We start from the raw sequence: 24,923 nt of genomic DNA, 5'->3' as shown, positions 1-24,923 counted from the left end.
ATGGCACATTTCAGCATGTGAGTCATCTGAACAAACTTACACAAGTCCAGAGACTGAAGGAAGTCAAAAATGTGTTTTCTTTGTTTGGTTCATTTTTCTCCTAGTTTTCTTTTTTCAGTTTTATGGCAACTGTTGGGGGAAAATAATATATAATATTTTTAGCATAAAGATGTGATATTTTTTATGAAAAAGGTAAAGATAAAGTTGTAGTTCTATGCGAAAAAGGCCATATTATTTGATTAGTATAGTCATAATTTGTTAAAATATTACAATAATAAAATGTAATATAACAAAAGTTTACAATTTTCATGAATACAGTCAACATTTTACAACAAATGTTTGTAACTAAAGAAAATAAAGGAATAATATTAAAATAATAAAAGTAAAATAATTTCTTAAAAGGCATTACAGTACAAACAGGTTACAATGTAACATGGATAAAGTTTAATTTTGAAAGAATTAACAATACAATAAAAACAATATATATAATTTAATCAAATAAAATAATCATAATACTACAACATGTTGTCTTTATTGTATGAGAAAATGTCATGACATCACAATAAAAAATTTAAATTATAAGAAAAATGTAATATATTCATATTTGAAGAAAAACTAAATGTGGTGCAGGTGGTGCAGTATTTAAAGCAAAACTATGAGTCAAATTACCATTTTGAATTAAATAATGTTGTGCTATAGAGATGTCCTGGCCTGCACATTACATTCACCTCTTTGGTTGGTACAGATCCATGCAAAAAGACATGAATGCATTAACATTTTTATATGGTTTTCAATAAAAATTAATCATTCCCTCTAATATCAAAAATGATATCACAATTGCACCATCAGTCAAACAGAAGACTTGACGTGTCTGTCATAAAATCTATGATAAAATCAACTATAAAAACTAAATAACCTTCAGTTTGACATGTAGGCTGACCGGCTGCTGTAACCTGTATACTGCCATAGAATATGAATAGTACATCTTCTTATCGGAAAATTACAACTTTTTTCATAATATAAAAACTTTCTTCAAATTTAGATATTTTTTGTGAAAGAGGGACTTCATTATCATACTGTAAGGACTTTTCTCTTGTCCAACTTTCTACTGAACATAATTCCTTTTTTCCCATTAATTATTCTAGAAATCAGTATTTTCCCTTAACAGCCGCCCTATATCTGTAATATACCACACTAACCTTGCTTTTGTATATTACATTATGTGTTTGAATTCATGAATTAGAACATTCCGATATTTCTACACCATGAATGTTGGAGAAAAAAAAGAATTCCAACAGAACAACACACTGTCTGGACTATTCGTCCAACATAACTCATGATTTCTTTTTTAACTTAGTGCCCAAGTGCCATCGTAAGACAAGTCCTGTGGCTGTGGGCGAGTCATATAGACTTAGTGCAGCTGTGTGCAGATGAAAATCTGCTTAAAGTTTGGATCCTGTAGAATTTTAGAAAGCCCAATTACTTCAGCTTGATGACAGTGTCAAGAGATAATAAAACACAGTGGTAATGTATTGCTGTGTAGATATTTATATATTTCTGTAAACTCCCACTTCTGGTCTTTTTAGCATTTGTAGGTACGACGCTGTGATGGAGATTTAGGTGATAATGTTGCTGGAGAGGATGGTGCTGCTGCTAATGTCGTTGTAAAGAGCTATTAATATGTTTGTAATAGAGAATACAACAGCTGAGTGGAGAGGAGTTATATTATAATGTTTCAACATTTATTATAGGGAGCATTTATTTAAACAAGCTGATATATCAAATGGATATGGTTGTATGTGCCATGTAGAGTTTGCAAGCAAGTGCCCTGATTGGTCAACTATTAACACTGCCTTTGATTAATGAAAAGGTTTCAATAAGGTTTCTGTGTCCATTCTGTTAATCGCTGATCTTATTCTACGTTGTTTAGTTTTGTTGCAGTCATTTTTAATTGTATCTGGATGTTTTTGAGAAGAACAGGCAGCAACATGTAGTGGTATAAGAGTTGTAGAGGAGCCACGGTACCATATTACCTGTAAACAGTGTAACAAACACTGCTGATTTCATGAAATAGATGTTGCTTAGTTTCGCCCATTTCAATTAAAATAGAAATATAATTTTTGAAAGAGACGGAGCACATTGTGATGTTTTAATGGTTTAACAACAGAGGAGAGCCACTGTGCATCCATATTACAGCTGAAGTAGCTTAATATGGAGTTTGTTAAACAGTAACTCTCCTCTTTTAGGAAGTCATGACAAAATGGCCTTTTTATAAAGTCTTGGTGAATAGCTGGCAGTCAATATTACACAGATATGTATTGCATTATGGAGACAATATTTTGATATAGATGGAAGAGGACATTTTCTGGTCAAATTGTGCCAAACAATCTATCTAGTGTCTATAGATTGTGCCACTATAGAACAGCACAGACTAATTCAAGTTGTATGTGTACATTTATGCATGTACTGTAGTGGCTGAGGCCATCTTATAGTGCTAGTCCAGAACACAAAATACTTGTGCTAAATACTCAATAAAAGTGTACACAAGACCATGAATGTTAACCAAGGAAGGACCGAGTAAACCATTAATTGATCCTTCCTAAGTCCCTCCCCTTTTTGCTTGGATGGCGACAGAACCTTGCACACAGTTCTACGGTGCCGCAAAGTTCAACCAGGTTGAGCATATTTTGGTTGTTCATGTAGAAACTATAAGTATAAGACTATGTAGAAACTATAAGATCATATTTATCAATTTAATTTAAATTGCAGTTGCAAACAGAGAAATTGCTATTATTTTCCTGGAATTGTTTTAACTACAACACATCTGTTGAGGAAGCACAACAATTTGACCACAGGATTTATAGTTAAATTGCCATGGACAGGTGGATGTACATTTGCTTTCAGCCCCAACAACAGGGCTTCACAGATTGTATTGCCCAGATTTCATATGTTCAGGATGTTTTTAACAGTTTAGATTGTCTGCACATTACCCACCCCTTAACCAAAGCTGCTTTACCTAAACCTGTATCTATGTTCTCACGACAAATATGGCAGAATAAAGTTGCGCTAATATTGTAACACAATCCAGAGGAATGTAATGAATAGAATACTCCCATGAAAGTGTAATATGTTTGCATACAAATCTTTGCATACACGCATTTCGTAAGGCCTATTCATTTCTGTAACATGTTTCCAGCATACTAATTTCATGAACATACTGTGATGGAGTTAAACAGTCCCTGTAAAAAGAAATAATTGCGTACATAAATGTGTTTCCCTTTGTATAGTCTTGGACGACAGAGAAGTATATTTTGATATGATAGATGTTGTGCAATGTGGTTTGTAATCAGACGCAAGAAATGTTATCCAATTTGATGTAAAAGGCATGTCAGTGGATTATCATTTCAGTTAGATACACTACCCGTAAATATTTTTAAGTGAATATTGTACATTTGAGTATAGTTTTGTGTGCCGAGAGCAACAGAGTAATGTGTTTTGGTGGAAAAGATGAATTTGAGAGGGTAAGATGTGGTGTAGTGGAAATGAGAAATGTATTTGGAATACTTGTTTGCTTGTGTGTTTGCAAGGGAAAGCCTTGGATCATAGTTTATTAAGAAAGGCGTACAATCAATAGTCAAAGTTTTGACTTAATAACTTCAACTGGTTTATGTTAATAACTTATAGTATCTTTAAACTCTGAGTTATATTTGTCATATGAATTCCTACTTTTAGTATTCTGTTGTAGTATTTTTCCAATCAAGAAGCGACATTGTTTTGATGACAGTTTCTGCATTGGTACATTTAAAATCAGACATGTTTTCTTTGTGAGAACCGAATTGAATTTTCATTTCAGAAGGCCCTCATCTGAGACACAGTCTGGTTAGAGTAGGAGGAGGTGATGGTACATTGTAATCTTAATGTCCAACAGCCTAAATGCACAAGGCCAATAAATGGAATTGCTCCAAGCTTCAAGTACAACGATTACATCATGGTGAGCAAGACTAGCTTCTGACTGACTGACTGTTGGTACAGCCACAAAGGTAGAGCTGAACTTACCAAACAGACCCAAGACTTGTGCTGCCTTCACACCAAACGTGTTACGAATATTCGCAACACGTTTGGTGTGAACGCAGCATAAGTCTTTTAACTCTATTAACATTTCATCTGCAAGTCATTGTAGTTGTAGAAGATTTGCTATTACAGAAGTAAATATTCTCTGAATCAGATGGTATTTACATCTCTGAAGCCCTTCTCACAATGTGGTTGCATTATTAACTTCAAACCGTTGTAAACCTTGGAGCATTTGATCAAAACTTGTTTGCAGCCTAAACAATACAATTTCTGTTTATACCTTGATACTATAATATGAAATGTATATGCAAACAGGTTGAACTAGCTGATGATCAAGTGACTTTAGTTTGGGAACTTCATACTACCTATTGTAACACAATCGATGGCCTCATGGTTACAACACGTAACTCTGTAACTCTGTTCATTCTGGTCACATGACATCTATTCATCAGTCCATCCGGGGAGAGGGATCCTCCTCTGTTGCTCTCCTGAAGGGTTCTTCCCTTTTTCTCCCCTTAAAGGGTTTTTAGGGGGAGTTTTTCCTGATCCGATGTGAGGTCCCGGGACAGAGGATGTTATATGTGTACAGATTGTGATTTTGGGCTATACAAAATAAATTGAAGTGAATTAAATGTTCATAGATTTATCCAGCTGGTAAAAGTTTCTTATGAATCCGATTGACTGAATGTGAAATATCCACAGATAACTAGTTAATAATTAGGTCATATTTATAATAATCACTTATTTTTATCTTTTTCTTTCATTGAAACTCTATTGATATGATATATATACAGATATTTTTTATTAGTGTATGTGAAAAATAATTATTTTATATCTGCTTGTCAAATGTGTTGCTAATAACCATGGCAACCATGTTCACTCATAAGAGCCTATATATGCCTGTTTGTTATACCTTACAGTTAGCCCTATAACCAGCCAAGACGGAGATGTTATTGAAACCTGTTCAGTTTTCTGTCTCTTGAGGATCCTGAAAACAGCCAAATACAACTGCATGTGTATTGTAAGTCAGCCAGCAAAGCAGCTGCTGGAATTCAATTAATGTTCTATGACTTTCTGTGACTCACGGCAAACGGGTCAGATCAGTATGCTCTTACAACCTACTGATATGACAGAAAGCACTCTCAGACACAGGAATCCGCTACTACGAAGTGGTTGTCAGCAGACTGACAACAAATAAATGTTTTAAGGACTGGTTCAGCATTTTTGGAAATACACTTAATTTATTTCTTTAGGAGAATAATCAGAGAAAATATCAATCTCAGTTCTGTACGTTAAGCATGGCGCTGGAGTCAGGTTGTGATTAGCCTATCTTAGCATAAAGACTGAAATAAGGGGCAACAAGCTTGCCAGCTTCTGTCTGGAGTTAGAAAATACAACTAGCAGCAACTCTAAAGCTGACTACGTAACTATGTACATGACAAGAGAAATGAACACATGACAAGTTGTAGTTTCTTGAAGAGAAAAATCAGATTGGTGTATTTCCCACAATGTTTCAATTTTATTTGAATACGCTCAAGACAGTTGACTGTTGAAACTGTCAAGCAGGACTGTTACCATGTTACTGAAATTTAAGACAATATTATTACATGATATGCTGTGTAAATGCATTAGATCCACAATGTTATACAGGACTGATTCCTATTAGAGTCTTGATGTAAGTTTAGGTTTGTTGTTGCTGTTTTTCTGTCAGATTTATAATCAGTTGACATGAGCTACTAGCTATTTATAATGACCAACACCATGAATGGTTTGTTGTTTCTACTGCTGTACATAAACATTTGTATCTTTATACTCATCAGTATATCCTGTGTGTGAACCCAGCCTGATGGCTCGGTGAACAATGCTAATGTTTAGCATAGCCTAAAAGACATTTTCAGCCAGGCCTGCAAGTCCATCCATCCACAAGCTGAACAGACTAGAGTGTCTTTACATAAGGTGTGGTTGGCTCGAAGACATACATGTTAAACTCCATTGCTATGTTTCAATGGATTGAACCCATGCCTCAAGTCTGTTTGGTCCACTACAAGAGCTGTGACATAATAATAGAAAGTGTTTGTGAAAGAGTCGCTGCCATATGAACACCTTTGAAATACAGTCTAGGAGGATAGAAAGCATCTGCACCAGCTGCAGTTATAGCGTAGACGCAACCAAGGGAGGCAATGGTAGCTATCAGCATGATTGTGAGATGACAAACATGAAAACATCAGAATTTTCAAAAACTTAATGGCAAAAAGCAGAGAGGAATAATCATTTGATCAAGACAGAGATGATGTCACAACTTATATTTAGTGAGTACTAATGGAATTCAGTACCTTGTGGTCCTTGTTAGTGTCCTTGTTATTTTATTCCATTGTACAGTATGGCTGTTGGCTAGCTTATATACACCATATCCTATAGAGTAACTCCAAAGCTTTCAACCAAAAGCTAATTGGGTTGTTTTTATAGGAAAAATTGACAACCAACCAGAACCAGTGATTTGGCTTCTGAAAGTTATGATCCCATACAAGAAACTGCATTGTCAATTATGTTTTGTGTTTTATGTTTTTTCTCCCTGATTGTTTTTAACATATCAGGGTAGGGAGGAGGTCAGGGTGGATGGGCGGGTCAAACAAACACAGGACTTTCACCCAGGAGACCTGATTGGGTCCTGTAAAGCCAAAAGGGAAAACCTTGAAATGAAAATTGAGAATGCAGTTTAGGCGTGTTTGGACGTATTTGTGTAGGGGACAGGGAAGCAAAGTGTGTGTATGAGCTAGCTAGCAGAACAAATATCCCTACATGTATTTTGTCTTGTGTGGTTGCACATTGCAACCAACTGAATTCCCCCAGCGCTCTCTGCTTCCTTTCCAAGACTGCAGTAACATGAGTGAGCCAATTGCAAAGCTTTGGTAACGCTGGTTGCCTCGCTCAGAGGTTATCCTTACCATAGTGACACTAAGTTAGACGCAATGGAAGTCAGAAGACGGCCGGTGGGACAACAGTGTTGCACTCTGTGGCTCACGAATAAAGTTAAACAGTCCAGACCTGAACTGGGATGCAAGACTGTATCCAAATAATGAGTACATGTTAGAGCTACTGAAATGAAGTTGTGTGACACATTCTGTGACTGTAACACTCTCTGCTTTACATGAACCCATGTCCCACTCTTTTTTTCTCCCTTCTCCAATGACTGGGCACATGTGAACTGATTGATAGATTGTTTAACACGCTGGAAAAGTTGCCTTGCATTGGAACTATTATTTGTTGAGGGCTAGTTGCAGTGTGGATGACTGAAGTGTTATATTTGAAATGACTCTGTGAACATGTACAACAGTGACAGTGGACTGATAATGACAGACATCCTTAAGTTTCTGTTTTCCAGTGGCGTCTGTAATAAAATAAAAGTTTGATATCAAGTGTGTCACAGCCTATAAATGTCATCCATCCACCATCCTCCAACCATCAACCAACAACCATCCAACATCCATCCAACATCAACTATCCAACAACCAACAACCATCCACCATCCAACAACCATCCAACATCCACTATCCAACAACCATCCAACATCCATCCAACATCCACTATCCAACATCCAAACAACCATCCAACATCCATCCAACATCCACTATCCAACAGCCAACAACCATCCAACATCCACTATCCAACATCCATCCAACATCCACTATCCAACATCCAAACAACCATCCAACATCCATCCAACATCCACTATCCAACAGCCAACAACCATCCAACATCCACTATCCAACAACCATCCAACATCCACTATCCAAACAACCATACAACATCCATCCAACATCCACTATCCAACAGCCAACAACCAACAACCATCGAACAACCAACAACCATCCAACGTCCACTATCCAACAACCATCCAACATCCACTATCCAACAACCATCCAACATCCATCCGACATCCACTATCCAACATCCAACAACCATCCAACATCCACTATCCAACAACCATCCAACATCCATCCAACATCCACTATCCAACATCCAACAACCATCCACTATCCAACAACCATCCAACATCCACCAACCATCCATGAACCATCCAACATCCACCAACCATCAACCATCTAACATCCATCAACCATCCAATAACCAACATCCATCAACCATCCAACATCCATCAACCAACAACCATCAACCATCCAATAACCAACAACCATACAACATCCATCAACCATCCAACATCCATCAACCAACACCCATCCAACATCCACTATGCAACATCTAACAACCATCCAACATCCATCAACCATCCAACATCCACCAACCAACAACCATCCAACATCCACTATCCAACATCCAACAACCATCCAACATCCACCAACCATCCATCAACCATCCAACGTCTACCAACCATCAACCATCCGACATTCATCAACCATCAACCATCCAACATCCACCATCCAATAACTAGCAACCATCCAACATCTATCAACCAACAACCATCCAACATCCTCATCCAACAACCAACATCCATCCAAGGAATGTACAGTCAATGTACCTTTGTAGTGAGACCATGACTGAACGAATAACCAAGCTAACGTTCATCCATATAATCACACTTTTACAAATAAACGTCCACCCAATCACAAAGTCAGAAGACTTTATCACATGAATGCAAAAGGGCATCCACGGGTAATGCAACCTGCATACTAGTTTATTGCAGCCACCTGTTCCTCTCAAAGTTTAGCTTTAATGTCACTTTGAAGTTACCAAGTCAGAAAATCATCACAAGAAAAAGGATGATGAAGGAAATGAAGTGGATATGTTAAAAACAAATGTATTTTTAGGCCTCTGCTCGAAAATTGCATACCCAAACTAAAAAGGGTGTATCTCTGCAACAACAAGGGCTATTTGAATACTTTACAATAAAGGCCACACATGTGATCTTTTGTTCAGATGTGTAAATATCAGTCTATATGTTACTGGTTGAAGAGTAAATGAAGATGGCACACAGCAAAAATAAAAAAAAGTTTCAGTTTCGCCAAAAGAAAGCACTTTTAGGATGATTATCTCTTTTTAATGATGCAGTTGAAAGGTTTAACTTCTCAATAATATAAAACAATATGTGAACATTCTCTCTGCAATGTTTGACTTTGACAAAGTGAAGCAGAACAACATTAGCTACGTTTTAGTACAGACAGCTAAGTCTGGAAACATGCAGTAAGCTCACTCCTGGCAAATTATGGTTATTATTATGTATAATTACTTTAGTTGTTTAAGTTGTTTTTGAAGTGGCTGACTTAGTCTTGTAGCCCAGATCCCGTTGTTTAATTGAATGTGCAGTATTATCATATTTGCTCAAAATTATGTAATATTGGTCCCCTAATTATGACACTGTCCCCACGTCCCCCCATATAGGGGAAGGGTGTCCTAATGTTAACAGGAGCAGCAGTTGAGACTATTATTAGTATATTGAGGGACAGTGATGAGACCTAGTTATAACATTATACGGTCATTTAAATCTGGATCACTCTTGATTACTAGAGGGAGGAAGATGTTTACGAAGGATAAATACATATTTAGCCTCATTGTGGGTGGAAGCAGTGCATCATCATCACCGTTGTTGCTAGGGGAAGAGAAGCCTAAAAGGGAACAAGACAACAACCAGGAAGGAACAGAGATTTGTAGACATATAACTGATGACCTGAATACAGAGACTCAAGAAAAGATAGATATACTAAAAGGAAAGGATGGAGCTGTTATGTGATAATGATGATGATGAAGACATTCACTGGTTTGTTGATTTAATAGATATAACATCACCTTTATAATATTTGTCTTTTTTTTTTTTACCTCAATTTACCTCTCTGCCTTGCTCATTCACCCTCCATCTCAATCTCACCCTTCTTCTCCTCATTGCTACTGCAACTCTGCAATCTCAGTTGAGTTTCCATGGCAATAACACGAAGGAGAGCCTAGAGACCAAGCAGACTGGGGGTGGGTGGTAGATTGAGAGGAGGGAGACAGAGATGTGTGCTTTAAGTATCTGAGCAGAAACACACTATGTGTGTGTTTATGTTGTGGGTGTCTTTCTTTAGTGTATGTGTGTATGTGTTTGTGCACACAATGCAGACAAAGCTTGGATTGACTGTCAGAAATTCACCAATGGCGAAGTATGAGTTCAGCACACACACGCACACACACAAAATGGAAATGATCGAGTATGGCTTCAGGACGGCAGACCAACCAATCAGTGTTCAGTCCTCACAGCCACATTCCAGATGCTGTCAGTCTTTAGGACTGTGCCTGTAAGTCTTGCTTCCAGTATGATCTCCTGTGTGTAATAGTAACACTACAACTCTACTTTGAACACTGTGGAGCTCCTGCAGGTAAGTTACAATTCCTCCTACTGGCCATAGCTGCCTTGGACCGACCTAGACTCTCTCTCTCTCTCTCTCTCTCTCTCTCTCTCTCTCTCTCTCTCTCTCTCTCTCTCTCTCTCTCTCTGTGTTCCATATCTGAAAGAGGAGATGTTATCAGCATCTAATGTTCTATGGATAGTTATGTTATTTAAGTTGCCAGTATGTATCAGTCATTTCATTATGGGGGGTGTTTTGCTTCAAACCTTATTGTCCAGAAAGCTTTTAATTTATTTTGTATTATTCCTTAATTGTAATATGTCTATTGTATTGTATTGTATATATGTAAACATGTGTGGTGAGGCAAAAGCTCAGGCGCAGAGGAAACAGGCAGGAGTCCAGGTACGATGCAACAAAAAACTCTTTACTAAGAAAAAGGTCAAACATGGAACTCAGGTAGAATGTAACACAATCGATTAACAGGAAACTACAACAGGGATTACAACAGGACTAAACAACAGGGATTACAACAGGACTAAACAACAGGGATTACAACAGGATTAAACAACAGGACTAAACAACAGGGATTACAACGGGACTAAACAACAGGACTAAACAACAGGACTAAACAGGGACTAAACAACAGGACTAAACAACAGGGACTAAACAACAGGGATTACAACAGGGACTAAACAACAGGACTAAACAACAGGGATTACAACGGGACTAAACAACAGGACTAAACAACAGGACTAAACAGGGACTAAACAATAGGACTAAACAACAGGACTAAACAACAGGGATTACAACAGGACTAAACAACAGGGACTAAACAACAGGGACTAAACAACAGGACTAAACAGGGACTAAACAACAGGACTAAACAACAGGGATTACAACAGGACTAAACAACAGGACAAAACAGGGACTAAACAACAGGGATTACAACAGGGACTAAACAACAGGACTAAACAACAGGACTAAACAACAGGACTAAACAGGGACTAAACAACAGGACTAAACAACAGGGATTACAACAGGGATTACAACAGGGACTAAACAACAGGACTAAACAGGGACTAAACAACAGGACTAAACAGGGACTAAACAACAGGGATTACCACAGGGACTAAACAACAGGGACTAAACAACAGGGACTAAACAACAGGGATTACAACAGGGACTAAACAACAGGACTAAACAGGGACTAAACAACAGGACTAAACAACAGGGATTACCACAGGGACTAAACAACAGGGCTAAACAACAGAGACTAAACAACAGGGATTACAACAGGGACTAAACAACAGGACTAAACAGGGACTACACAACAGGACTAAACAACAGGGATTACAACAGGGACTAAACAACAGGGACTAAACAACAGGACTAAACAACAGGACTAAACAACAGGGACTAAACAACAGGACTAAACAACAGGGATTACAACAGGGACTAAACAACAGGACTAAACAACAGGGACTAAACAACAGGAGTAAACAACAGGACTAAACAACAGGACTAAACAACAGGGACTAAACAACAGGGATTACAACAGGGACTAAACAACAGGGACTAAACAACAGGACTAAACAACAGGACTAAACAACAGGGACTAAACAACAGGGATTACAACAGGACTAAACGACAGGACTAAACAGGGACTAAACAACAGGGATTACAACAGGGACTAAACAACAGGACTAAACAGGGACTAAACAACAGGACTAAACAACAGGGACTAAACAACAGGGACTAAACAACAGGGATTACAACAGGGACTAAACAACAGGACTAAACAGGGACTAGACAACAGGACTAAACAGGGACTAAACAGGGACTAAACAACAGGACTAAACAACAGGGATTACAACAGGGACTAAAGAACAGGGACTAAACAACAGGACTAAACAACGGGGACTAAACAACAGGACTAAACAACAGGGATTACAACAGGGACTAAACAACAGGGAGTACAACAGGGACTAAACAACAGGACTAAACAACAGGGACTAAACAACAGGGACTAAACAACAGGGATTACAACAGGGACTAAACAACAGGGACTAAACAACAGGACTAAACAACAGGACTAAACAACAGGGACTAAACAACAGGGACTAAACAACAGGACTAAACAACAGGGACTAAACAACAGGGATTACAACAGGGACTAAACAACAGGGACTAAACAACAAGACGAAACAGGGACTACACAACAGGGATTACAACAGGGACTAAACAACAGGGACTAAACAACAGGGACTAAACAACAGGACTAAACAGGGACTAAACAACAGGACTAAACAGGGACTAAACAACAGGGATTACAACAGGACTAAACAACAGGGACTAAACAACAACAATCTGGCTGGGGACAAAGGGCCCCCGCGCTGTCGTGAGGTTCCTGAACGCATCCCTCTCTCTCTTCCGGTAAGCGTATTGCATCACTTCCGGTTGCCAGTTTAGCAGCTCGCGATGTTTTCTTCTCCCCCTCCCGCTCCCTCTTGCTCAGAGTGTCTCATGTATAGCTATTCCTCTGCCTCCCTTAATGATAACGGTACATGCAACAAGTGTAGTTCATTTGCTGGTTGGAGGCAGTTCTAAGTGGGTTAGATGCACGGCTCCGCACCATCGAAGCTCAGACAGTTACGCTAGTTAGCCCGCCTCCCCCCATAGCCAGTGCGGAGCCTTTAGCATTAGCCTCTGTTAGCTGTCCCCCGGCAGCCCCCGAGCAGCCGGATGGCTGGGTGACTGTTCGAAGGGGTTTTAAGTCTAACCAGAAGCCCACTGAGCACCGCCAACCTCTTCACGTTTCAAACCAGTTTTCCTCACTCAGCGACGCACGCACCCGCTGAGAAACCCACTCTGGTTATAGGTAGCTCCATAGTCAGAAACGTTAAGATAGGGAAGCCAGGGACCAAAGTCATATGCATCCCGGGGGTCAGAGCGGGCGACATTGAATCTTGTTTAAAACTGCTGGCTAAAGATGAGCGTAGTTACAGTAAGATTATAATACACGCCGGCGGTAATGACTCCCGACTGCGGCGGTCGGAGGTCACTAAAATTAATGTGGAATCGGTGTGTACTTATGCCAAGACAATGTCGGACACCGTAGTTTTCTCTGGCCCTCTCCCCAATCTGATCAATGATGACATGTATAGCCGCATGTCGTCATTCAACGGCTGGTTGTCCAGGTGGTGCCCAGCAAATAATGTGGGCTACATAGATAACTGGCAGACTTTCTGGGGAAAGCCTGATCTGATGAGTCGAGACGGCATTCATCCCACTTGGGATGGAGCGCGTCTCATTTCTGCAAACATGGCCAAGTTGATTAACAGACTTAATCCATGACCCAGAGTTCAGATCAGGAAGCAGAAGCAGAGTTGTAGTCTTCCACCCTTCTCTGCACTTCCATCCGAGCAGTTACCCACCCTTAACCTTAACTCTATAGAGACTGTGTCTGTCCCACGGCCACTTAAATTAATTAAATCAAAAGTAACCAGAAGAGGAGTCATACAAAATAACCTCATACAGGTTAACATCACTATTTCAAAAGTGCAACAAAACAAGATAATTAAATGTGGACTCCTAAATATTAGATCTCTGTCATCTAAAGCTGTATTAGTAAATGATTTAATATCAGACAATCACATTGATTTATTGTGTCTTACTGAAACCTGGCTGAGCCATGAAGAATATGTCAGCCTAAATGAATCAACTCCTCCAAGTCATATTAATACTCACATTCCTCGAGGCACCGGCCGAGGAGGTGGAGTAGCAGCCATCTTTGACTCAAGCCTATTAATGAATCCTAAACCTAAACTAAACTACAACTCATTTGAAAGCCTTGTTCTTAGTCTTTCACATCCAACCTGGAAAACATTACAGCCAATTCTATTTGTTATACTGTACCGGTCACCAGGTCCATATTCAGAATTTATATCTGAATTTTCAGAGTTTCTATCAAGTTTAGTCCTTAAAAGTGATAAGGTTATTATTGTAGGAGATTTTAATATTCATGTGGATATTGATAATGATTGCCTTAGTACTGCATTTATCTCATTGTTGGACTCGATTGGCTTCTGTCAGAGAGTACAGAAACCCACTCACTGCTTTGGCCACACACTCGACCTTGTTCTTGCATATGGCATTAACATTGAGCATTTGGAGGTCTTCCCACAGAACCCTCTTCTGTCAGACCATTACCTCATAACCTTTGAGTTTATACTCCCGGAGTATACACCGTTAGTCAAAAGTTTCTACACCAGATGTCTAACTGACAGTGCTGTAGCTAAATTTAAAGAAGCGATTCCTTCTGCATTTGATTCAATACCACGTCTCAATGTGACGGAGGACTCCTGTGCTAACTTTAGTCCGTCCCAGATTGATCATCTTGTCGATAGTGCTACAGGCTCACTGAGAATGACACTAGACTCGATAGCCCCACTGAAGAAAAAGACAGTGAGGCAAAGGAGGTTTGCTCCCTGGTATAACCCTCAGACCCGCGACCTAAAGCAAACTTCACAAAAGCTTTAAAGCATATGGCGTTCCACCAATCTGGAAGAATCACGCTTAGTTTGGAGAGACAGCCTTAAAACATATAAAAAGGCTCTCCGTAATGCCAGAGCAGCCTTTTACTCATCAGTAATAGAGAAAAATAAGAACAACCCCAGGGTTCTCTTTAGCACTGTAGCCAGGCTGACAGAGTCACAGCTCTGTGGAGCCGTGTGTTCCTATAGACCTCAGTAGTAATGACTTCATGAACTTCTTCAATGAAAAGATTTGAACTATTAGAGGCAAGATTGATGATCTCTTGCCCTCAACCAGTGCCATTCTGTCCTCAAGTGGAGTGGCCTTGGAAACGGCTGTATGCCCTGGTGTATATTTGGATAGCTTTTCTCCCATCAACCATGACCAATTGTCTTCAACGGTTTCTACTTCTAAACCGTCTACCTGTCTCTTAGACCCCATCCCAACGAGGCTGCTTAAAGACGTGTTGCCTTTAATTGGCACCTCTGTTGGATATTGTTGATGTGTCTTTGCTAACAGGGCATGTACCACATTCCTTCAAAGTAGCTGTAATTAAACCTCTCCTGAAGAAGCCCACTATTAATCCAGAGGTGTTGGCTGACTACAGACCGATCTCTAACCTTCCCTTTCTCTCTAAGATCCTTGAGAAAGTAGTCGCAAATCAGTTGTGCGACTTCCTACATCAGAATAGTTTATTTGAGGAGTTTCAGTCAGGATTTAGAAAACACCACAGCACAGAGACAGCACTGGTGAAGATTACAAATTACCTCCTAATTGCATCAGATAAAGAACTCATCTCCATACTGGTATTATTTGACCTTAGTGCTGCGTTCGACACCATTGATCATGACATCCTATTACAGAGACTGGATCAGTCGATTGGCATTTCAGGTACCGCACTAAGTTGGTTTAAATCCTATTTATCAGATCGATCTCAATTTGTATTTGTAAACGATGAAGCCTCAATGACCACCAACGTTAATCATGGAGTTCCACAAGGTTCTGTGCTTGGACCAATTTTATTTACCTTATATATGCTTCCTTTGGGCAATATTATCAGGAAACACTGCATAAACTTTCATTGCTATGCAGACGATACTCAATTATATCTATCGAGACCAACCAGCTCGCTAAAATTCAAGAATGTCTTAAAGACATAAAAACATGGATGACCTGCAACTTCCTGATGTTAAACTCAGACAAAACTGAAGTTATTTTACTGGGCCCTGAACAACTCAGAGATCAATTATCTGGTGATGTGGTTTCTGTAGATGGCATTGCCCTGGCATCCAACACCACTGTAAAGAATCTAGACGTTATCTTTGACCGAGACTTGTCCTTTAACTCCCACGTGAAGCAAATCTCAAGGATTGCATTTTTTCATCTATGTAACATTTCAAAAATCAGGCACATCTTGTCTCAAAAAGATGCAGAAAAGCTGGTTCACACGTTTGTTACTTCCAGACTAGATTACTGCAACTCCTTATTATCAGGCTGCTCTAATAAGTCTCTTAAGTCCCTCCAGTTGATCCAGAATGCTGCAGCTCGTGTACTCACAAAAACTAAGAAAAGAGATCACATTACTCCTGTATTAGCTGCTCTGCACTGGCTCCCTGTAAAATCAAGAATCACATTTAAAATTCTTCTTCTCACCTACAAAGCCTTGATTGGTGATGCACCATCATATCTTAAGGAGCTTGTAGTACCATATTGCCCCACTAGAGAGCTGCTCACTAAATGCGGGGCTACTTGTGGTTCCTAGAGTCCTAAAAAGTAGGATGGGAGCCAGAGCCTTCAGTTATCAAGGTCCTCTTTTATGGAACCAGCTTCCACTTTCAGTCCGGGAGGCAGACACAGTCAACTCATTCAAGAATAGACTTAAGACTTTCCTCTTTAATAGTGCTTATAGTTAGGGCTGAATCAGGTTTGCCCTGGTCCAGCCCCTTGATATGCTGCTATAGGCTTATAGGCTGCTGGGGGATGTTTTAGGATACACTGAGCACCTATCTCCTCTTCTCTCTCTACTTATGGATGAATTTACATTTCTCCATTGCACCTTATTAACTCTGCTTCCTCCTCGGAGTCGTTGTGACTTCACGTCTCATAGGGTCCATTGGACCTGGAGGTGTCTGATGCCTGGTGAGCCGGTCTCCTGCGTTGGCCCTGCTGATCGCCCCGCCCCCCCTCCTCTCTACCTCCTTTCGAATGAGTTTCATTCATACATTGTCATATTCATTGAATGTGTTGTAACTCTATAACACTGTTCATTCTGTACACATGACATCTATTCATCTGTCCATCCGGGGAGAGGGATCTTCCTCTGTTGCTCTCCTGAAGGTTTCTTCCCTTTTTTCCCTGTGAAAGGTTATTTTTGGGGAGTTTTTCCTGATCCGATGTGAAGTCCTGGGACAGGGATGTTGTATGTGTACAGATTGTAAAGCAAAAAATTGTCTGAGGCAAATTTGACTATTCAAAATAAATTGAATTGAATTGAAAATGTCCGATGTGATCGAGGAAGCGGAGGACCGAGCTGCGAGGAGGGAGGCTCATGGTTATGTCTCCCAACCTGCAGAGACCAGACTGTCATCATCCAGCTCCTCGTCTGCTGGACCCACGACATCCACCGGTAGTGTACTTAATGTTAACTTTCTTTGTATGCCAACACATGAAAATCTGATCATTTCCTTTAATTAAAAGTTGTTTTTTTAAATTATGTGAATATGTCACATTCCTGAAGACATGGAGACAGTTTGGGAGTGTGGCCGGTGCAGGGAACCCGACCCTCCCGAGAGCTCAGAGTGCCTGGTGTCGTGGGTCCAGCAGACGAGGTATCACACCACGTGTGTGGGCTGAGACGAGGAGCTGGATCAGGAAGATTATTTTAAATGCTATTTGTGTCCAGATTGATTTTGTATTTTGTTTTTGTCTCTTTTGTATTTAAATAAATATTTATCATTGTTTCAAAGATTTGCACAAGTCTTTTGCTTTAACAATGTAGCTTTTCAATCATGAATACTTGTTTTTTTAGTTGTAATGTAACTCTTACTCTGCACTGTGGCTTCATGCATGAGCTGGTGTTTTTTAAGTGATTGACATGAGAAGAGTTAAACAAAACATCCAGCAGGTTGTGCTATACACTCAAATGGAAACTTATTGCGAAGAACAGAACTACGATCTGGGATATGTTGACAGCTTTTCTGTAACAAGTTAATATCCCCGAAAAACTAGAAGCGCTGTGTGTTTACTAGGACGGTAGAAGTTAGTCCGTAATAGGCCAATGGCAGCGCACGGCTAATTTACCGGTGTTAGCGTCCTTTAACTGGCTCTAGTAAAGGCAAATCTAACTCGAATAATTAAAACGATATTTAGCTTGAAAGGTTAAAGCTTTCACCATTAAATCAGCTGAAAACGTGATGCGATAATTTTCATCAATATTTGAAGTGACATTTTATTGGAATGTTAGATCAAATCTGCCTGAGATTGGAAACGATTCCGTTAGTGGTTAAAATAAGTGGATGAGCACTGAAACAACCCATATCTCAATAGACAAAGAATTCTCAAATTAATTTGTATATACTTTTATAGTCACACATTTCCAATACATCAATTTGTTTCTAAGGTTCATTAATGAAGTGATCAAATCTGAGCAAAAGAATGTCAAGGGTGCAAACGGAGAGATCCCTCATCAGCCAGAAGTTAGCAAAATGTCCGCCATGAGGCTATATTTTCACTAGAAAATAACTGAATAATAAATAAAGTTCTATGGCATTCATTCTCTGTATGTATTTCTTCATGTTTTACAACTGGTTTAACCTGAGCCAGGCCATTATATCACATTCATAAAGGGTTAATAGTTTACAGATGTTAAAAAATAAATAATAGTAACCGATGTTTAACACATATTGGATCTGTACATGGTATCAGCCGATACACAAGTTCAGGTATTAAAATCACCATCGGGAAGAATTAGCCTCCATTCTGAAATATGTCTTAGGTTAACTGAGCAGATGTTTATTGTTTATACTATGTGAGGACATAAGCTAGGACCAGAAGGACTAAAAACAGAACTGTGCCAGTTATAGAAATTATAGGAAACACATAAACCATATTAATACAATAACATTAATCACTGGATCTACTCTAACGCTACAGTATTTGTTTGGTATTTCTTATTTTCTAACTCCATTCACTATATTACACATGTATTCCTTGCTAAAATTCCACACCTGTGCCACACCAGCCTGTTCCCCTAAAAAATGACATTCCCATACAACAAAACTACATTGTCAATTATATTCACGTATTTTCTCACAGATTCCATTTCTTTTTGACATATCACAAATTGTATCTTTTCATTAATTTCACTCATTTCTAATCATGTCTGCAGATACCACTATACATGTCCTCTGTGAAACCAAAATCCAACGTTAACTTACTTAAAATGACGTCACTGACCTTGGTAATGTTCAAACTGACTTGTTTTAAGCCCAACCATGATGTTTTACTAACCCTAACCACATGGTTCTGTTGCATTTCTGTTTTGTTTCTGTGTCTCATTGCAGAGCCGGGTCAACCTTCAATCAGAGCTTCGATCCCCGGCTCCGCTAATCCGCGTCGATGTGTCCTTGGGCAAGACACTTGACCCCAAATGTCTCCCGTATCTGTTCTACGGTGTGTGAATGTTGTACGAATGTTAGTTACTGCTGATGTGCAGGTGGAACCTTGTAGCGATCTGTAATCCCTACCTCACGACCTAAAAGGGAAATTCTGGAATGGACTTTGGATGGAATGGTGTGTCATTTCACTATGTGTATTGTTGTCCCTGTCCCTGCTCTGTTAAATACAAATGGATGCATTTTGAGCGAACTCTGTTGTGGTGTGTAATTGTTTGGTGGCCGATGCTAAATATTTTGCTTTTGGGAAATGTACCTTGGAGGGTTCAATATGTGTGATTATTATCTTCTATACTTGAGCCCTGTGTGCGGTTGACTTTAAAGGACAAATAACGACTCCAACCCTGAAGAAACATTGTTAGGCACCGACCTAGCTGGCACCCCAAGCAACTGTCATTACCGTTACAACCTTAGCCCCTCCCATCAGTGTATGAAGTCATGACGTGTTAAAGTGCTTTGAGTGGTCGGAAAACTAGAAAAGAGATAAACAAGTACAGTTTATTTACCATTTGAAATCTAAACACAAATTTAAAACTGCGATTGTAATCTCCCAGAAAATAAGTTGTCCATTAAAACATAATAAGAATACAGTATGGGAATGTAGCTTTGAAGGAGTCAGGGTTGGCCACAAATGCAAAGTCTCTATCTTGCAGTTCCTGCATACTATCTTACTAAATAAGAGTTGTTGTTATCCTGTTAGTATGAAATACAACTCTTCTAGAAAGTGAAAAAGATAGAGAAGCAGGCCTCTGACCGTAAGGTCCTTGGTCTGATTCCCAGCAAGGGCAGGAGCAATCCAAGTGGGAAAGTATAACCTTTAAACTTTAACCCCAGGTGCTCCAGTGGAGCTACTCGGTGACCAACAGGTCAGACTGTGGTTGTACCAGGCAGCCTCAGCTGTGAATGTGTGGGCAGAACCTTCCTGAGAAAGAGAGCAAGGCTCCTGGTCTAGGAATAGCAGCCAGCTTTGAAGAATAATGTCAGTCAGAGAAAAATGGAAATAAATGGCTTTTTACACTGTGGTTAAAATGTCATATTCACAAAAAACAAACCTCAGTGGGGCATCAATAGAAAATATTCAATGATGAACGTTTTACCAGAACAAACACAGCTAAAAGGAGGAATATCTCAAACTAACTCTGCAGAGACGAGAGCCTAAACAAAGGGCATGTTGGTTGGATCCATTAACCAACTTGTTCATTCATTGTGATCTACTGTACATCATATACATCATCTTACAGGCGCATGTTCACAACGTTTAGCTGACTCTGCGTGTGGTGACATGCCAAACCTCTTCATCACTTAACTTCCTGGGTTTGAACTGTAGTCAGTGTGAGTCAGCTAGCTGCTGTCCAACGATCCCGACATGGACAGGCGCCGCTGGCTCCCATGCGGCTTTAATGCTGCTTCTGTATTGGGCTGAGCAGCTGAGAGCAGCGGGCCCTGTTCTGATTGGTTGATTCCATCCTGGAGGAGGAGCTCTGACTGACTGTCTTTTGGCTGAAGCAGGTGTTGTCTGTCAACAGATGGGCGTTTTGAGGACTGGACCTCCCAATCTGATATCAGATCCTGCCATGGAGAGACATATAGTTAGTTGTGGAGTCTACAATTGTTGGTTTGATTTGTATTATGAACATAACAGCCAATTTTCCAATACAAAGCTGTAAGAGGGAGAATATAATGGGTATCTAGGTGATGTCCATCTTTACATCATTATGGTATACCATCCACGACAATCAGAGCCAATGAATAAAATGATGGACACTTTGGAGACAGAAATAATAGTAAGATAAACTAGAGAGCATGAGACCCAATGGGAACAGAAACAAATCTCAAGTGTTGCTGTGATGTCACTGAACCCATTTTAACCACCAATGGGAAGCTGTCCCACTGACAAACACCAAGAACTACAAAACCCTTTAAGTCAGGGAAACACAACGCTTCAAGTGTTATCAGTCGATTGAATAGGCGTCATCAGCCTCATATATATTGGTACGAAGGGGCCTGCTCCACCTAATAGTAGGCTAAGATGGCTGTTCTTATCTACTCACATGGCTCATCCCCGATAACAATACAAGAAGACAATGCTGACCTTCATTGACACAATAAAAAGAGCTACAAAGTCTGTGAAGGGAAGAGTTAGGACTGGATGGATAGATCAAACTAACTTCAGACTTTCATCAAGGAGAACGCTGTTAGGGTCTCGTGTGAAACCAAAACTCAACATGTTGACCTATTTGAACTATGGTATGTTACGTACTTACCCTATGTACGTAAGTAAAATTACTTAATAAACATACTAAGATTATTATTATTATTATTATTATTTTCCTTTCAGCCTGTAGATCATACTTACAACATTCACCGACAACTTTTATGATTTACTGACTAATTGCTTCGTAGCAAGTGATCAGAAACCTGGTTTAGGTGTACATCCCACCTGATGTCTTTTCAAAGCTAGCATATTCAGGTTTCACAGAACCTCCAGACAATAAACTCTAAAACCTGTAACCTAATAAGCTTAAAAATAATAACCAGGATACCAGGTATGCATGTAATACCCATTCTAGTCTTTCAACTGGTTTTGCATGCATTCAGGTTGTCTCTAGCTATTCTTTCCTTCCATCTGAGTAATAACATGGTGGATGAGGCTGGATGAGAGTTTTGTCTCTTCATTAAAACAAACTTGATCATCAAATCCCTTTTATTTCCTCTTGTCCCCGTACATTTATAAAGCACTAAGATATGTGATATTTTTCATTCAACATTTTCAGGATTTTGCTATATATATGTAAAAAAAAAAAAATATTGAGAAAATTGATAATTCTGAGGAAAAACCAGAAGTCAGAATTCTGAGACTGAACTAACCATCTTTTTTATACTTTTGTAATCTCCTGTGAAAGTTAAGACTGTGCTACTACATGGTGTTCCCGTACCTGTGTCCTAACAGGAAGGGCTGGTTGATCAAGCCTCTCTGGCCACTGAGGATTCAGGGTGCTGAGAGGTGAGGGGCGGGACAATGAATGAGACACACACTGACTTCCTGTCTGAGGAAGGACAGCAGAGGAAGACTGCATAGAAGTTTGAGGAAGGGGTGAGGATGTTAAGGTGTCCTGGGGGAAGTTTGGGGAAGAAAACAGTGACTGATATGAAGAGGTATGGATGAGAGGGGGGGAGGCAGCAGGGTGGAAGACCGAGGAACCGAAATCCAGAGAGTTCACTTCTCGTTCAAGTTGTTGATCTTGGTTTTCATTGGACAGTTGCTGCTGGGGGTTGGTTATCGGTGACTCGTCGGTGGGAGAGGCATGGGTTGGGGTGCCGGTAGGGGAGGAGAGGGCGTTGGATGTTGGTGTCAGGGTGCTGTAGGAAGGAGGGATCATTGGCATTTGCCTCTGCAGCAGCTGCATGATGGTCCCAATGTCTGCTGACATATGAAGCTCTAACCTGGAAAACACACACACACACACACACACACACACACACACAATATTGCCGAGTAACATATGTATAATTAAGCAATAAGGTACGAGAGGCAGTACTGTAGTCAATAATGTCCTGTTCAAGGGTGTTGTTAGGCCCGATGCTAGCAGTGCAGTTTTTTGTGAATGAGAATACAAGTGAACTTAAAGCTTATATTTACCTTAACTATATTTAGGCTGTTACAACTATTTTTCTGGCATTGTGTATTTAACTTAAAATCTGACATACATGTAAAGTTGTTGTTAATATTAAAGAAATACACTCCAGAAATGGAAACAACATGCACACACACTGATTGGACAACATCGGCGGCGAGATCGTGAGCCAAAAGGGTGGGACCACCCTGTGCTCCAACCAGAGGAGTCCAAAGTCTAAACCAAGAGACTCCTCCTTCTATTTTAACCAATCATGCTTGCTCTTAAAGTTTATATAAAGCCACGCCTCCCTTGGAGACCCCAGTCTGTTACCGAACGATGCTTTAAGCTGACTTCACTCAGACCCGTGCTGCACGTTAAATGCTTTGTTGTCACCGGACTTTTGTTCTACCGCACTTGAATGAATCCACTTGTTTTGATTTCTGCAATGAGCCGTCCTGGTCATCTTTTCCCAACCTTCGACATTGTCCCCACTACTGATAAAGATGCTGGTCAATCCCTTTGGTGACTCACCTGGTTATCTGTCTCTGCAGTCTCACCATCTTCTTCTCGAACTCCACCTTCTGCCTCCGAGGGATGGTGGACAAAGGAGGGGGAGGAGAAGGAAGAGGAGTACTGCAGGGACACTGGGAAGAGGAGGGCAGGTCAAAGAGCTCCAGGGAGGGGGGCTGAGGAGGAGGTGGTGAAGGAAGGCTGTGAGAGCAGGGCACCTCCTGGTATCTCTGCTCCTCTCGACTCTCTGAGCCCCAGAAGGTGAAGATGTCGGACACCCCTGAGAACGCATCTGTTCCACACACACACAAACACAGTGTGACACACACAGAGCCAGGTGGAGCTGCCACCGCTAAACACCGTCTTTTTTGTATTTCCTGGGCTTTGATAACATCTCTAGACTTGCCTGTTAAAGCGTTACAGGTCTTCACTCTCATACCAGGGTCGGGGCACCCCGGAGCGTTTGTGGCAGCAGCAGGACTGGCGGAGGTCTGAGCGGGTCGGGTCTCCTCTGAGTCCTCCCCTTCATCGTCACTGGAAAACACAGGGCCATATCTACAGAGGCAATGAGTTCACTTTCCTTTTCTTAATGAATGGAATGTACGCTTTACAGGAGGGAAACTACATAGCAGGTCTTACATTGTATGGTTATGATCATCTCTGTTGCTGCCCGCATGCTGCTCACAGCTACTGGGTTGTCTTGTACGTCCGACTCTCTCCCTCCCTGCTGAGATGATGTCACCTGACAGGGACACACAAACAATCAGTTTGTGTGATTTTCACTAATGTCTTACCACATTTGTGTGAATATAACTATTTGGTTTTATTGTTCTTCTGTATTTCCTTTATTTTCTGTATGCGACTGTATGCGACCTCAAAAGGGATCAAATGTATTCATTAACAATTATATTTAAAAAGTAGACCAAGAACTCTGGCGGTCATCCAGGATTCATAGAATCGTTGTTACATCTGTAACTTTGTCCTGTTTCATCCTTCCTGACCACCAGAGGTGTCACGAGGAATCCCAAGGAACCTACCTCGTATGGCTCAAGCAGAGTTGGTACGTTTACTAAATAAATCTGTGCTTTGTCTCGTAGTGGCGCTTCACATCGCTGCTTTTAATATCGCTGAACATATGAGACATACTGCTTTTGAACTAGTTGTGGGAACAATGAACATAT

General features: G+C 40.2%; 1 protein-coding gene across 1 annotated transcript in view; it reads right to left on the bottom strand.

Annotated features, from left to right (window-relative positions):
- Nucleotides 1-20,183: 20,183 nt before the first annotated feature.
- The window catches only part of LOC117746858 (potassium voltage-gated channel subfamily H member 2-like), a 42,134-nt gene continuing 37,394 nt past the window's right edge, over nt 20,184-24,923 (bottom strand). Inside the window, exons 14-18 of the mRNA XM_034556182.1 lie at nt 24,382-24,484; nt 24,149-24,297; nt 23,764-24,034; nt 22,552-23,059; nt 20,184-21,184 (exon numbers count right to left, since the gene is read on the bottom strand). Coding sequence (XP_034412073.1) covers nt 20,957-21,184; nt 22,552-23,059; nt 23,764-24,034; nt 24,149-24,297; nt 24,382-24,484 — 1,259 coding nt within the window. The 3' untranslated portion in view covers nt 20,184-20,956. The remainder of the gene's footprint in view (nt 21,185-22,551; nt 23,060-23,763; nt 24,035-24,148; nt 24,298-24,381; nt 24,485-24,923) is intronic.

This window comes from Cyclopterus lumpus, chromosome 17 (genome assembly GCF_009769545.1).
Source record: "Cyclopterus lumpus isolate fCycLum1 chromosome 17, fCycLum1.pri, whole genome shotgun sequence".
Classification (NCBI taxonomy): Eukaryota; Metazoa; Chordata; class Actinopteri; order Perciformes; family Cyclopteridae; genus Cyclopterus; species Cyclopterus lumpus.
This window is presented reverse-complemented; position numbering and strand designations above follow the sequence as displayed.